We start from the raw sequence: 15,736 nt of genomic DNA on the forward strand, positions 1-15,736 counted from the left end.
GTGCAAGGGCGCACGAAACAACAGGGACAATACAAAGAACAAGGCAGAGACCTGCGCATGCAGAGGGCATGCCAGGGACAGGGACAGTCTAGCAGCGGAGCGTAGGCCGAAGCCCAGAGCCGGGCCAAGGCAGGGCCTTGGGACTAGACAAGGTACACAGGCGAGGCAGAGTCCTGCGCGTGCAGAGAGGCACGCCAGGGACAGGCGAGGCAGAGTCCTGCGCGTGCAGAGAGGCACGCCAGGGACAGGCGAGGCAGAGTCCTGCGCGTGCAGAGAGGCACGCCAGGGACAGTGGCAGGGTACCTGAAGCCACAAAGCAGAGCAAGACATGACACGAGGACAGAAACACGGAACAGAAGCAGAGCAAACAAGGACTACAAGGCAAAGCAGAGCAGGGACAGAACATGGCACGAGAGACAACCACAAGACATGGAACAAGACAAGAGACGGAATACGAGCACGGAGCGTGTGCAGAGATGCACGACAGAGAAGAGTGCAAGGGCACAGAATAGAGGGAGCGCCCCACAGACCAAGCAGCCATGCAGGGACACCACACAATACTCAGGCCCTGAGCATAGGAAGGGGCGGCCTGAAATAGGGCATAGCACCTCCTCTTCCAGGTCAGGACCAGGGGAGCACTTCCGGGTTCAGATCCACAGGATAACAGAGCACAGTCACATGATCAGAGTTTCAGACATGACGAGACAACTGCAGATCCAGTGCTGAAACCTAGACAGGTCACATGATCAGAGTTCTAGACATGACGAGATGATTGCCGAACCAGACAGTGCAGGATCTTTAGGAAACGTCACATGATCAGCGTTTCAGACATGACGAGATGATTGCAGAACCAGACAGTGCAGGATCCAGGCAGGAACACATGATCAGGAATCCTAGACATGACGAGAAGATCACAGAAGGCAGAGCAGAAACGCAGGCATCCTGCAGCTTAGACATGAGGTGAGTGTGCACACTGCTCTAGTGAACATGCAGGACAGCAGACAAGATATGCGCATGCACATCGCTCCAGTTCTTGAGACAAAACAGACATGGCAGACATGACAGTATGTAATATGTACTTGGCGATAATAAATTTGATTGATTGATTGATTGAGGATTTTGTAAACCTCATGGTGAATCAAACAAATTTGTTCGCCGAGCAATTTTTGGCACAAAACCGCCCTTCATCATTTTCTAACTGGACCCCTGTAGACGTAGTAAAAATATTGATGTTTTGGGGCCTGGTTTTTCACATGAAGTTAGTGAAGAAGTCAGAACTTCGGCAATATTGGAGTATTTATGTTTTGTATAACACTACGGTTCCGCATGGCTATGACCCGTAAACGATTTGAGTCAATCCAAAAATGTTTGCATAACAACAATAATATACAGTGTTCTCACTGAGATGACCCCAACTTTGACAGTCTTTTCAAAGTTCGGTCTGTCATTTATCCCTTCAGCAGCCAGTTTGCTGAGGTGTACATTCCCCAAAAGGGACATCTGTGTGGATGAGTGCCTAATCCATTTCAATGGGAGGCTCAAATTCCGGCAATGCCTGCCCTGTAAGAGAGCCAGGTGTGGACTTAAGATCTACAAACTGTGTGAGAGTACCTCAGGGTGCACCCACAGGTTTAGAGTTTATGAAGGGAAGGACACCCGGATCGAACCCCCTGAATGCCCCCCTGTCCTAGGAGTGAGTGGGATAATTGTGTGTGATTTGGTACACCCACTGCTGGATCAAGGTTGTCACCTCTCTGTAGAAAACTTTTATACCAGAATCCCATTCTTCAAGTCCCTCTCTGCACAAGCTATCACAGGCAAAGAGAAAAAAAACAGCACCAGGTAATTTCCATAAAAATTCAAATTTTGTCTTTTTATGTAATCCATAGCTTGTAAAAAGTTAAAAACATACGTGGCAATAAATGTCAAGTGGCAAACATCCCCCGCACGCATGACGCGTTTCGGACTTTGTCCTTACTCATAGGCATCTAAAAATACAATGATCATACAAAGTTTATAACACATGCACAAACCCAACCCCACATGTGAAAGCAATTACAAAACAAATGCACCAATCATTACATAGTGGAATCAACCTTCGAATCTTGGTCTAAAAGAGGAAAACAGAATTTCAGTATTATGTGGGATGTACAACAAGATGTTTGAAAAAAAGAATCAGTGAGCATGTTACCGCAAGTAAACCTAATTCCCCTTCCAACAACAAGAGTATTTCGGGGTTGGCTAGGCATTTCTTGGAGGTGCATGCAGGTAATACTGATAGTCTGAGGGTAAAAGGCATAGAACGTGTGTCGAGACCAGTCCGAGGCGGAAATTGGGAGAGGTTGTTGCTGGGGAGAGAAGCGTACTGGATACTGGCAATAAATGCCAGATTTCCAGAAGGATTGAATTTTAGGGGAGATTTGAGATATTTTTGAGTTCTTTTGTCAGGTTCCCCCTGGAACTAAATAGTTCTGTATTGTTATACAGCTTTATTCCAGTTTCACTGTATTTCAATTTTTAAGTGTTTTCTTTTCCTGCCTTGCAGGCATGTGTGTATAGGTTCCTACATGCACATGAAATAATTCTATATAAAGTTAACAGATATAGATGTAATATCAAGTGTGTGCATTTTTGTGAACTCTCGTGGAGTGTGCAAATAGGTTTTTCCCTTTTTTTGCTGTCTTGCATGCATGTGTGAACAGATTCCTACATGCACATGAAATAATTCTATATAAACTTAACAGATGTAGATATAATATTAAGTGTGCATTTTGTGAACTCTCATGGAGTGTACAAATAGGTTTTTCCTATTTTTTTGTCTTGCATGCATGTGTGAACAGGGTGAGAGCAGAGCCCAATATAGCAACAATTTGCTGGTGGTCAGGGACAAAAAGGATGTCCTTTTCTTGACCATAATACATGATGATGGCAGCACCCCCACCACTGTACTAGTTACCTCTACACTGCTCCACAAACCAAACTGTACTGGAGTACAACAAGAAAATGGGGGGGGGGAGTTGATCTCTAAGATCAAGTTTTCCAGCCATACAGTGCCATGAGAAAGGCCAAGGTGTGATACCAGAAGCTGGCTGTGCACATCGTAGATGGCATCCACAAGGCTCGTGTTATCACGATGTGCAAGCCAGACCTTCAGTTCCAGGAGGTAATAATGAAGACCGTAATCTTTGGAGATCAGGACAGAGCGGGCTCCAAGACTTCCGGAACTGACGGTGCTCGTATTGTGCCAGGCCATCATTTCCTCAGGGAGTTCCCTCGAAGCACAAAGAAAGGAAGGTCACAAAAGAGGTGCTGAGTGTATTGCAGAAGGGGGATACGCAAGGATAGCACTTATCAATGCAACGCCTGCCCCAGTAAACCTGGTCTGTGTGTAAAAGAATGCTTCAAACTTTTCCACACATCCATGGACTGCTAAACTGACAAACGCTAAAAAACTCACGTATGTCAACGTGATGCACTCTACATTACTTATGTATGCCACTACATTATAAATTTCACCTTCCAAGGAACAGGAGATCAGTTCCAAAATGGGGTAACGTGTTGGGAATTTCCCCATCTTTAGATACTCCAGGAGCTCTCTAAATGCAACATGGTGCCTGCAGACCATTCCTTCAAAGTCTGCATTCCAAAACATCACTCCTTCCCTTCCAAGCCCTGCCGTATGCCCAAACAGTAGTTTTTCTCCACATTTGGGGTATCAGCGTATTCGGGAGAAATTGCACAACAGATTTTGAGGTCCGTTTTCTCCTGTTACCCTTGTGATAATAAAAAATGGGGCTAAAATAACATTTTTGTAGAAAAAAATTTTTTGCTTGTTTTTTTGTTTAATTTTCACAACTCAACGTTATAAACTTGTGTGAAGCACTTGGGATTCAAAGTGCTCAGCACACATCTAGATAAGTTGCTTATACTTACCCCCCCTGGTGCTGTCTCTGCAGCCCCGCTTCCCCCGGTCTCAGGCTCCCTTCTTCAGCGGTCACGTGGTATTGCTCATTAAAGTAATGAATATGCGCATATTCATTACTTTAATGAGCGGTACCACGTTTCCGCTGAAGGAAGGAGCCTGAGACCGGGAGAAGTGGGGGGGCTGCAGAGATGCACCAGGGGGGTATGATGTCTAACACCCCCGCTTCCCTTCTCCCGCCGACCCCCGGCATATGACTCACGTATAAGCCGAGAGGGAGACTTTCAGCCCCAAAAAATGGGCTGAAAATCTCGGCTTATACGCAAGTATATACGGTAATTTAAGCATTGCTGATAAACTTGCCATCATTAACTATTATCATTTATTTTCCATGAAAGTCATTATTCTTTGCCTTTTCTAAAGCCACAAAGGACAAAAAACTGTTTTATGTGATTTTCTTGTTGTTTTCTCCCTAGCCTGAAGCTGCTTGTCACCTATGCATATTCAGAGTAATTGAGGACTTTTTCAGGTAAGACTGTGATGTGGGGCCAGCAGAATATCTTTCCCCAAAAAAATGCTTTTTCTGATGTGGAGTGGATGTGCATTAGTGGCCTTCATACGTATTAACCCTTTCACGACCAGAGGTATTTCCATTTTGCATTTTCGTTTTTCGCTCCACTTCTTCCCAGAACCATAACTTTTTTTTATTATTCTGTCAATATGGCCATGTGAGGGCTTGTATTTTGCGGGACAAGTTGTACTTTTGAACAACACTTATGGTTTTAACAAATCTTGTACGGGGAAAACAGGAAAGAAATTCCATGCCCAGTGAAATTGCAAAAAAGGTGCAATTCCACAGTTATGTTTATAACCATATTCACTAAATCCTAAAACTGACCTGTCATTATGGTTCTCCAGGTCATTACGAGTGCCATTTTCCGAGACCTGTAGTTTCTCCATGATCTGGGGCTGAGTGAGGGCTTATTTTTTGCGTGCTGGGCTGACGTTTTTATTAATAACATTTTGGTCTACATACGATATTTTGATCGCCCGTTATTGCATTTTATTGCAATGTAGTGGCGACCCCAAAAATTAGGTTTTAATTTTTTTTCCGTTACACCGTTTACCAATGGGTTATTTCTTTTTTTATATTGATAGATCGGGTGATTCTAAACGCGGTGATACCAAATATGTATATTTGATTTTTTTTTTTAAAAAGATTTTGAATGGGGAGAAAGGGGAATGATTTGAACTATTTTTTTAAATATTTAATTTTTTTTTTTTAACTTTTTGCATTATTTAGTAGTCTCCATGGGAGACTAGAAGCTGCAGTACAGGCGATGATCAGATAGCCTGTGTTTAGCAAAAATCCTCATAGCAATACGGCAATTACAACCATAGAGGTCTGCTTCAGACCTCTGTTTGTCATGCCGACCCATCAATGACCCGCAATCACGTGACGGGGTCACCAATGGGCGGGATTTACGACGCGCTTCCAGTAAGCGCGAATTAAATGCCATTATCAGGGATTGTCAGAGGCATTTAACTAGTTAACAGCCGTGGGTGGATCGTGATTCCATCCGCGACTGTTTCGGGCACATATCAGCTGTATAGATCAGCTGTCATGTGCCCAGAAAGGCGTGGGCCTATCGGAGCCCACATCAAACGGGGAGTCTGACATCGGAGTACTATTATGCCTTAAATCGGAAAGGGGTTAAACAAAAGTTGACCGAACCACCAATATGAGTGGGATCAACTGATATTCTGATGGTCTCGGAATCTTCCCTGACAGATTGTCGGGTATGAGAAGCAGTGACCTGTTGGATTTCAAACTGCTGATTCTTATGTTCTGGAGATAAGTAACAGAAAAATTCAGGAACACTTGAGCTGAGCGTTCCTGTGTGTAGGGGAGTGTGGTGAGATAACTGTCAACTGTCAACTGAGCAATTGTTCAGCTGACAGCGTGTATGGAGACATTAAAGGGGTATTCCTATCTCAAAGATCCTATCACAATATGTAGTAGGTGTAATTATGTTAGCAAATACCTCAAATTAGAAATGTAGTATAGTTCTTCTGATTCACCATGTGCTTTACCCCATGTGCAGGGTATTGCAGTAGCTTAGATCTCCATGGTTGACAACCACTAACAACTATCTGTCACTATATGAGTAGTCGTAGCAATGGATACGTAAGCTACTTCAATGACCTACACGGGGTAAGCGACATAGTGAATCTGAAGAACTATACAGTTGTGTGCAAAATAATTACCGTCTAACATCATTAATGTGTTTAGTTACTGTTTTTGGCATTAAAGATTGTACAATATTGGAAAAAATCATGACTAGGTGTAAGCAAGTAATGGGCAACCAACAGAGTTAACAGTCATGACATGCGCACTTTTATTTCTAATTTTGTGTAATTGACTCATTTAATGAAAGGAGGGTGTTCTAGCAGTGCTGAGTTCAATTAGTGAGGTCAGTCATTCTGTGAAGAAACAGGTGTCAATTATGGCCCTTATTTAAAGAAGGAGGGGACCAAATGTTGTATCTGCTGGTTTTACCCCCCCCCTTGCTCAGTGAGTAAAATGGGTCGTTCCACACATTGCACTGAAAGAGAGAGAACTTTTATCAAGAAGTTGATTGGAGTGGGTAAAACATATAAAGAATTCCAGAAAATAATTGGCTTCTCTACTAAAAAGATTTCCAATACCTTAACCCCATCATGACATGTGCCGTGCATGTAGGGTGTGTAGGATGTGGGGTCTGGCACTGAGCATCTGTATTGAACAGCTGACATGTGCCTCTAACAGCCGCGGGTGGTAAATTCAATCCACCTGCGGCTGTTAACATGTTAAATGCCGCTGTCAATCTCTGATAGCGGCATTTAACACGATTGCTTCGGAAGTGCGTCAATAATCCTGCCTATCAGCGCCCGTGTCACATGAATGCGAGTCGCAGATGGGTTGGCATGCAGCAGACCCCTGTGGTTGTCATAGCCGGATAGCTATGAGCGCTGACCGAAGCCCTGCTCTGTGTAGCACAAGCGATTTTTTGATCGCAGCTTCTAGTCTCCCATGGAAACTATTGAAGCAAGTGTAAAGTAAAAAAGTTTTAATAAAATATTACAAAATAAAAAAGCATATGTTTAAATCACTCCCTTTTTGCCCCATTCAAAATAAAACAATTAACAAAAAAAGTAAAAAAATACACATTTTTATCGCCACGTTCAGAATCACCCGATCTATCAACTTATAAAAAGAATCCGATCAGTAAACGTAGCAAGAAAAAAAGTCAGAACACCAGAATTACGATTTTTGGTCGCTGCAACATTGAATTAAAATACAATAATGGGTGATCAAAATATCATATCTATACCACAATGGTATCAATAAAAACATCAGCTCGGAGCCCTTATCCAGTTTCAGAAAATGACGCAATTTTTTTTAACAGACTTTGGATTTTTTTTCACCACTTACATTAGAAAGAACCTATATACATGTTTAGTATCTATAAACTCGTAATGAGCTGAAAAATCATAATGGCAGGTCAATTTTAGCGTAGGTGAACATGGTAAAAAAAAAACAACGCTATTTCACAGCACTTGGAATTTTTTCCCTTTTTCCAGTATACTATATGGTAAAACGAATGGCGTTGTTCAAAAGCACAACTCGTCCCTTAAAAAACAAGCCCTCACATGGCCATTTTGATGGAAAAATAAAAAAGTTATGGATCTAGGAAGAAGGGGAGCAAAAAACAGGACTGCAAAAACGAAAAATGGCTCGTGGGTGAAGGGGTTAAAATGGCAAACCAAACCCAAAATGTGGTAGAAAAAGAAATACAACCAGTCCGCATAAATCATAGAATCACAGAAATGACAAAGAAGCATCCAATAATCAGCTCTGTGGAGATCAAAGATCTTCAGTTACCTGTCAGTCCTGCAACCATCAGAAGACGCCTACGTGAAGCCAAACTATTTGCAAGGAACCCTCATAAAGTGCCATTGCTGAGAAAGACGTGTTGTAAAGGTTACAGTTTGCCGAAGAACACATTGACTGGCCTAAAGAGAAGTACGTATCATTCTAAGGACAGATGAGAGCCATGTTGTTCTTATTGGGTCTAAAGGCCGCAGACAGTTTGTGAGATGACCTATAAGCACTGAATTCAAGCCACAGTACACTGTGAAGACTGTAAAACATGGAGGTGCAAGCTAAGGGTGTGTGCACACGCTGCGGATTCGAAGCGGTTTTGGCTCTGCGGATCCGCAGCAGTTTCTGTGTACAGTACCATAATATCCTATGGGAAATGGAAACCGCAGTGCAGACGGTGCGGATTTGCTGCGGTTTCTAATCCGCAGAAAGAATTGACATGTCAATTCTTTCTGCGGATTCCGCTGCGGTTTACCATCTCCTCCATTGTAGAGGTGATAAACCGCAGGGCAAAACCGCAGGCTAATCCGCAGATAAACCGCAGGTCTTTTGACCTGCGGATTTTGCAAAATCCGCTCAGATCAATCCGCAGCAGAGTCCGCAGCGTGTGCACATACCCTTAATGGTTTGGGCATGTTTCTCATACTATATCACATACCAGGCACCATGGACCAGTTTAAATATATCAAAATACTGGAAGAGGTCATGTTGCCTTATGCTGTAAAGGAAATACCATTGAGATGGGAATTTCAGCAGGAAATGTCCCCAAACACACCAGCAAGTGGGCAACATCCTGGTTCCACATCAACAAGATTGTTATGAAGAAGCCAGCCCAATTCCTGGACCTCAATCGGATTTGAAATTTTTTGGAATAACATAAAAATGCAGGTTTTGACCCAAAACCTAAGAATTGAAAAGAACTGTGGAATGTAGTCCAATTGGTTTGGGTTGGAATATAGCTGTGCAGATGTCAGATGTTGGTTGACTCCATGCCACGTAGATGTAAAGCAGTTAGCAGAAATAAAGGTTATACAACTATATATATTAGTTCAGTGAATAACAGAAAAGCTAAGTCTGGAAACAAATTTCAGTTTATACTGTAGATATTCAGTGTGTAAATGAAAATGCAGAATCTGCTATTTTTTGAACAGCCTATTATTCTTTTTTCTTCATTTTCAGTTTACAAATGTATATTTTGTTCATGTTTTCATTGGGCATTGTATGTGCAGCTCCCAGTGCCTTTGTGTATATGGAAATAAATGATGATATGAGGACTGAGCTTTTTCTCCATTGTTTTAAACACACTGCTATTTTGCAAATAACGGTACTACATTTCTAATTGGAGACATTTGCTAATATTATTATTACACCTACTACATATTGGGATAGAGTCTTGGAGATGGGAATAACCCTTTTAAGTTTTATAATTTTATGTTGTAAAAAAAATGTTCAATTTATGGTAAATGGAAAACGTGTACATTTAACCCATTAGTAATTTCATCACTGAATCAATAATGAATATCTAAATCAAGTATATGGAAAAATGCTACGGTCTTTCTTATCTCAAACGCTTCTTCTTTTAAATAACATTTTATATACACTAACCATTTTATAATTGTTACCACATCTGACTGATCCATTACATGGAAATATACTGGTGACTACAGAACAGGAGGAGGACTTGGGTATTCTGGTTACAAGAAAGCTAAACAGCAGTACTCAATGTCAGGCAGCAGCTGCGAAAGCAGACAAGATTTTAGTGTGTATAAAAAGAGATTAAAAAAATACATACTCGTATATAAATAATTTTTAAGGCTGTTTTGGGCACCAAAATCTAAACAGGATATTGGAAATTTAGAGTCTCGTGAAAGGCATTAACTTGATTATTACATGGGATAGGAAGTGTCTCCTATGATGAGAGGTTAGAAAAGGCGGGCTTTTGTGGCTTAGAAGAAAATCTATTTATATGTATAAATACATGTGTGGTTGATACAAAGAACTGGCACAAGATTTATTCCTTCCAGGAAAGGGGATTGTGGCATCTAAACAGGAAAGGGTTCTTTACTGTTAGAACAGTCAAACTGTGGAATGCCCGACCACAAGAGGTAGTAATAGCAGACACTAAAGCAACATTTCAAAATGGGATGGATGCTTCCTTCTTAATAAATTGCATTTGTGAGTTATGAATAATATCAAAATTGATATTATATATTTGCAGGAGAAAGGCTTAACTTCATGAATCTGTCTTTTTTTAACCTATGTAACGATAAAAGCTGCTATTGCCTTGGCATTGGCAGGCTCACAAAAAGTATAAACATCGCTCACCTGTCTCAACTGCAGGTGGAGACGCTGCCCTCCTTTGTCTACGGACGTCCTGAAGCGTATTGATGGCCTGTCCCTTGATTCTGACACGTATTTAGTGGTGGCAGATGTGGAATCTTTGTATACTAGTATAAGGCATGAGGATAGACTGGAGGCCTCACAGTTTTTTCTAGAGACCAGTAATATGGATCCAGACATCCATGAGCTGGTATTGGACCTGTTGCGCTTCGTTCTCACCCATAACTTTTTTACATTCAGGGATCGTTTCTTCCTTCAGAAGAGGGGCACCGCCATGGGGGCGGCCTGCGCACCGACTTACTCTAACCTCTTTCTCGGATATTGGGAGAGGGGTGTGTTGGACGGCGCGGAGGCCCGCCCCCCAGATCCTTGGATGGTATCGCTACATAGATGACATCCTGTTTGTGTGGCAGGGATCCACAATCGACCTGGATACGTTTATGGGTGAGTTGAACCGCAACGGGTCCAATATCAGGCTTGCGTATACATATGATCGACGTAGGGTGACTTTTCTTGATGTGGAGATTAGGGTGAATGATGATGGCCTTATCGAGACTAATATGTATCGGAAGGAAACTTCCGTTAATGCATTATTACATGCATCATCATCACACCCTATCTCCATAATCAACGCCATTCCAACTGGCCAGTTTTTACGGGCAAAACGCATCTGCGCTACTGATGCGTTGTTTGAGGGACAGGCCAGGGACCTTAGGTGGAGATTCAGTGACCGTGGGTATAGCAACAGGAGCATTAGGAAGGGGTACTTGAGGGCCAAGTATACAAAAAGAGATGAACTTTTGGCTGGCCAAAAGAATAAGAAGAAGGAGGGGGGGGACGGTGAGGGTGTGATTAGATACATATCGACTTACAACCAGTAATGGGAGATGATGCGCATCGTTCTAAAGAGACATTGGCCGGTCTTTATGACTGACTCGGTATTAAGTCAAGGTTTACCATCGGCTCCTCAGATGACAGCCTGTAGGAGCAAGAATCTAAAGGACATATTGGTCCCTAGCCATTACACTGCCAAATCGCGTTTTCTTTTTGGATCGAGGGGGAAGAAAGTTGGATTCTTTCCCTGCGGAAGGTGCCTGGCGTGTAGGAATCATGTCAGGGCGACGTCCTTCATGTCATCTGACGATCGGCGAGTGTTTCAAATCAGAGACTATATTACGTGTTCAGCTACACATGTGGTGTATTACGCCACATGTAGCTGTAATCTGATTTACGTGGGCCTTACCTCACGCGAGCTACTTGTCAGAACACGTGAGCATGTACGACATATTGAGACCGCCCGTGATGTGGAGGATGTCGCCCTGTTGAAGACTATTCCCAGGCACTTTAAGTTAAAACACTAAGAGTACCTTAGGTTACACCAGGATTGGGCAAAGCACGGTATTTAGTGCAGTGCCAGTGCTCATTTATGGCAGCAAAATACTCGGGGATCCTTAGGAATAAGAGTGATAATTGACCACTTTTGATCTGGTGACAGGTCCTTTTTAAATAGATGCCTTAGATCTGATTAAGCCGGTGTACTTTACTGTGAAAATCCATGTCTGGAATGGCTGTAATAATTCTCTTGAAAGTTTAAGCTAAGTCATTAGAATTATATAGCGTTTCTGACGTTTTTAAACTAGATCCACCAGCTTCATCAGACCTAAAAGCTCAGATTAATAATGTATAGAGTTTGTACTGTGAATTCAGGTGACATTCTCTGTAAGGCCTCTTTCACACTTCCGTTTTTTACAATCAGTCACAATCCGCCAGGTTTTGAAAAAAAACGGATCCTCAATTTTTTTTTGAGGATCCGTTTTTTTCCCCATTGACTTGCATTAATGGCGGATTGTGACGGATTGCTGTCCGTTGCATCCGTTTTTTTTGAGGATCCGCCAAAAGTTGCTGTCCGTCACCATCCTCAAAGATTTCAAAACGGAGCTTGTAACGTTTTTTTTCTGTGGCGGATCCTCCAGACACTGATTTAACCCCAAATTCTTTCTGGGTGCCGGACAAAAAAAAAAAATTCTCTCTCTCTCTCTCTCTTTCTCTCTCTCTCTCTCTCTCCTTCCTAGCCAGCGATTCCTTTAAATTTTGTCATTTTCAGGATCCGTCTCAAAACGGATCCTGTGCCATCCGTTCACATCAGTTGACAACGGATCCGCTTGTCCGCCTTTTTGGCGGATTATAACTGATGCAAAAAACTGAAGTGTGAAAGAGGCCTAAGGGTTATCAGCTTAGAAAGTGTTGCCTTACATGTTTGCCCCTTTTGTAACTAATTGGCATTAAATTTAATCTGTCAGCAAGTTTTTACTATGTAATCTGAAGTCAGCATGCTGTAGGGGTTAAAACACAGATTTCAGGAATTCATCTCTTATCAAGCTCTGTGGTTTTGTTGGCAATGATTGTTTTTGCACCAGGTGCTTATCATTGTTGGGATACAGCAGCATGTCTCCTGGCCTGACACTCCCCCTCCTGTGATGGCACCTCACTGTTTATGAACTTTGTATATACGGAGCCTGGTGTGGGCGGGGGCAGCTTCCTCAGCCCTGCTGTACAGATAAATCTAAAAGCACTGACTGTGTCAGAGCAGCTGCACCCAGTAATCTAAGTGATACATCGTTGGATTCAGCTTCTCTTTGCTTACATCAGGCTGCTCTCAGATGAGGTCCTGCTGACAAATTCCCTTTAAATGCAGAAACATGATATTAAAGCAGATTCATTATGCTGGATTAGCTGATTTATTACAATTCTTACAATTCTAAGGTTTATTTCTACCAATAAGTTTATTTCTTTCTAGGAGTGTCATTTTGGAAAGTGGAGGAAACCATAAAATAATAACCATCACACGATTATTTACCAATTGCTTTATCCATGAATATTATAAGGACAATGCAAAGGTAATGTAAAAACATTTTTGTATGTTGTTCACTGCTGACATTAATTTTTCAAAAATGTACCATTTCATTAATTATTACATTGCTGTTGTTTTCCTCCCTGTTAGACCAAGGCATTTGTGTTTTGCTCTACCTAAAAAAAAAAAAAAACCTTGAAATATCATGTAACAATTTTGGTGAACAGTAATTTGACTAATTTAGGGAAACAATGGAATTTCATGTTGTAGCTCAATGTTTTCTTTATTTTTGTAATGAAAAAATACCTTCTAAAATCTTATGTAATACATCTTATGTAACGAGACCAGATAATGTAGTTTAATTTTTCCCAAATAGGCCAAATCCCATTTAATGTGCATTCCTTGTATATGTATGGCTTAATGGTTTTTTACTTAATAAAATATGATTAATAGTCATTCATAAACTGCCTCAAAATCTAAAAGCAAAGTTATATAACAATCCATGCTCAATAAAATGTATGGTTACTGGTTATGCCATAAATTCCTCAGGATAATCCCCCTAATTAACCCTTTGTACTTTTCCTGCCATTTGCTGCATGATTCTTTGTCCTGGCATCAGCTCTCCCATCACATTCTTCACTTCCTCTTGAGAATCCTCTGCTCCCTTCTTACTTTTCCCACCATGCCTTGTGCTGGGCTGCAAGCCAGCAGTGAACACAGCTTCAGTATGGTCTTCTGTACTGGACCCTGTTAGATGGAATAGAAGTAATGCACCAAGCACCAGAACATGGCAATAAAGATTATTTCCTACTTCCTCTCACTGACTGATAGATCATGGGATGGATCGTACAGAGGGAAACTTGTCTGCAGCATGCACAGGAACAGCCTGAGCTCTGCTGGATAGAGTCACGCCCACTCACAAAGCCACACCCACCTGACAAGTCCACAGCTCACAGCTGAAGGAGATTTTAAAGTGACACCACAGGAAGTAAGGAGATACTCAGCCAGACATCATGTGACCAGAAGAGCAGCTCAGGTTACGGAAAGATTTGGAAAAGTGTGTAGTAAAGTTTGTTCACATAAAAGGGACATATAAATAGTGGCCAACCCCTTTAAGTGTATAGCCTTTGGCTTGCCAGCAGCACTGGTTGCACTCATTCTTTTAACCTTTTATTTTGTAATTGCTGAAGTAACAAGTACCGATTTGCCGTCCTATGGACATGAGTTTTCTTCCTCAGGCATTCAGTTCATTTTGTGTGTTTTTGGCTATATTAACTTTAGAACTTCTGGCACATGAGCTAAAATATATCTTGTGTCAAGTCAATCGAAAGTTTGATTGCTGTAGCCCCAGGTGCATTGATTTTTACACAAAAATTACAGATGTCTACAAGTACGGTAGACATATAACTAAATCTGTTAACGTGGCAGAAATGTAAGCATCCTTGAGTCACACATTTTAGTTTGTTTAACGAGGAAACTCTTATTTTTGTTGTTTGTGTTGCATGGTTTTTATGCCATTTACATTGGAATACTTTTGTGCACACCAAATTTATATTTTTTCTTTGTTTAATTTGGTTATGCTTGATGTGAATTGTAAATGCTTTTCACATCAAATTTTTATTAACACATTTGGCTTATATGTCAGCAAATACTCCAAACATAGGCATTTGCTTCTTTTGTATGATGTGAAACAAAAATTTCCAACATCAGACTGGTATACTTTTCTTTCTCCATTTAAAAACGTTGTTAGTTATATTTTTCTTTTAACCCCTTCATGACCCAGCCTATTTTGACCTTAATGACCTGGCCATTTTTTGCATTTCTGACCAGTGTCCCTTTATGAGGTAATAACTCTAGAACGCTTCAACACATCCTAGCGATTCTGAGATTGTTTTTTCGTGACATATTGGGCTTCATGTTAGTGGTAAATTTAGGTCAATACTTTTTGCGTTTATTTGTGAAAAAAAACGGAAATTTGGCAAAAATTTTGAAAATTTCGCAATTTTCAAATTTTGAATTTTTATTCTGTTAAACCAGAGAGTTAGGTGACATAAAATAGTTAATAAATAACATTTCCCACATGTCTACTTTACTTCAGCACAATTTTGCAAACAAAATTTTTTTTGTTAGGACGTTATAAGGGTTAAAAGTTGACCAGCGATTTCTCATTTTTACAACAAAATTTACAAAACCATTTTTTTTAGGGACCACCTCACATTTGAAGTCACGTCTATATGGCAGAAAATACCCAAAAGTGACACCATTCTAAAAACTGCACCCCTCAAGCTACTCAAAACTACATTCAAGAAGATTATTAACCCTTCAGGTGTTTCACAGGAACTAAAGCAACATGGAAGGAAAAAATGGACATTTTAATTTTTCCAACAAAAATTTTCTTTTAGCATCAATTTTTTCATTTTCACATGGGTAACAGGATAAAATGGATCCTAAAATTTGTTGGGCAATTTCTCCTGAGTACACCGATACCTCATATGTGGTCATAAACCACTGTTTGGGCGCACGGCAGAGCTCAGAATGGAAGGAGCACCATTTGACTTTTTGAATGGAAAATATGCTGGAATATTTAGCGGTTGCCATGTCGCGTTTGGAGAGTCCCTGTGTGCCTAAACATTGGAGCTCCCCCACAAGTGACCCCATTTTGGAAACTAGACCCTCCAAGGAACTTATCTAGATGCAT

At 41.2% G+C, this 15,736-nt stretch overlaps 1 protein-coding gene across 3 annotated transcripts in view; it reads left to right on the plus strand.

The window, feature by feature from the left end:
* FANCC (FA complementation group C) overlaps positions 1 to 15,736 on the plus strand; it is a 342,843-nt gene that overhangs the window by 269,534 nt on the left and 57,573 nt on the right. For all 3 annotated transcript variants that reach the window (XM_073545963.1, XM_073545964.1, XM_073545961.1), the window contains 2 exons: positions 4,399 to 4,451; positions 12,985 to 13,084. In XM_073545963.1, coding sequence (XP_073402064.1) covers positions 4,399 to 4,451; positions 12,985 to 13,084 — 153 coding nt within the window. The remainder of the gene's footprint in view (positions 1 to 4,398; positions 4,452 to 12,984; positions 13,085 to 15,736) is intronic.

This window comes from Dendrobates tinctorius, unplaced genomic scaffold (genome assembly GCF_039654945.1).
Source record: "Dendrobates tinctorius isolate UK_male_01 unplaced genomic scaffold, ASM3965494v1 ptg000144l, whole genome shotgun sequence".
In the NCBI taxonomy this organism is placed as follows: domain Eukaryota; kingdom Metazoa; phylum Chordata; class Amphibia; order Anura; family Dendrobatidae; genus Dendrobates; species Dendrobates tinctorius.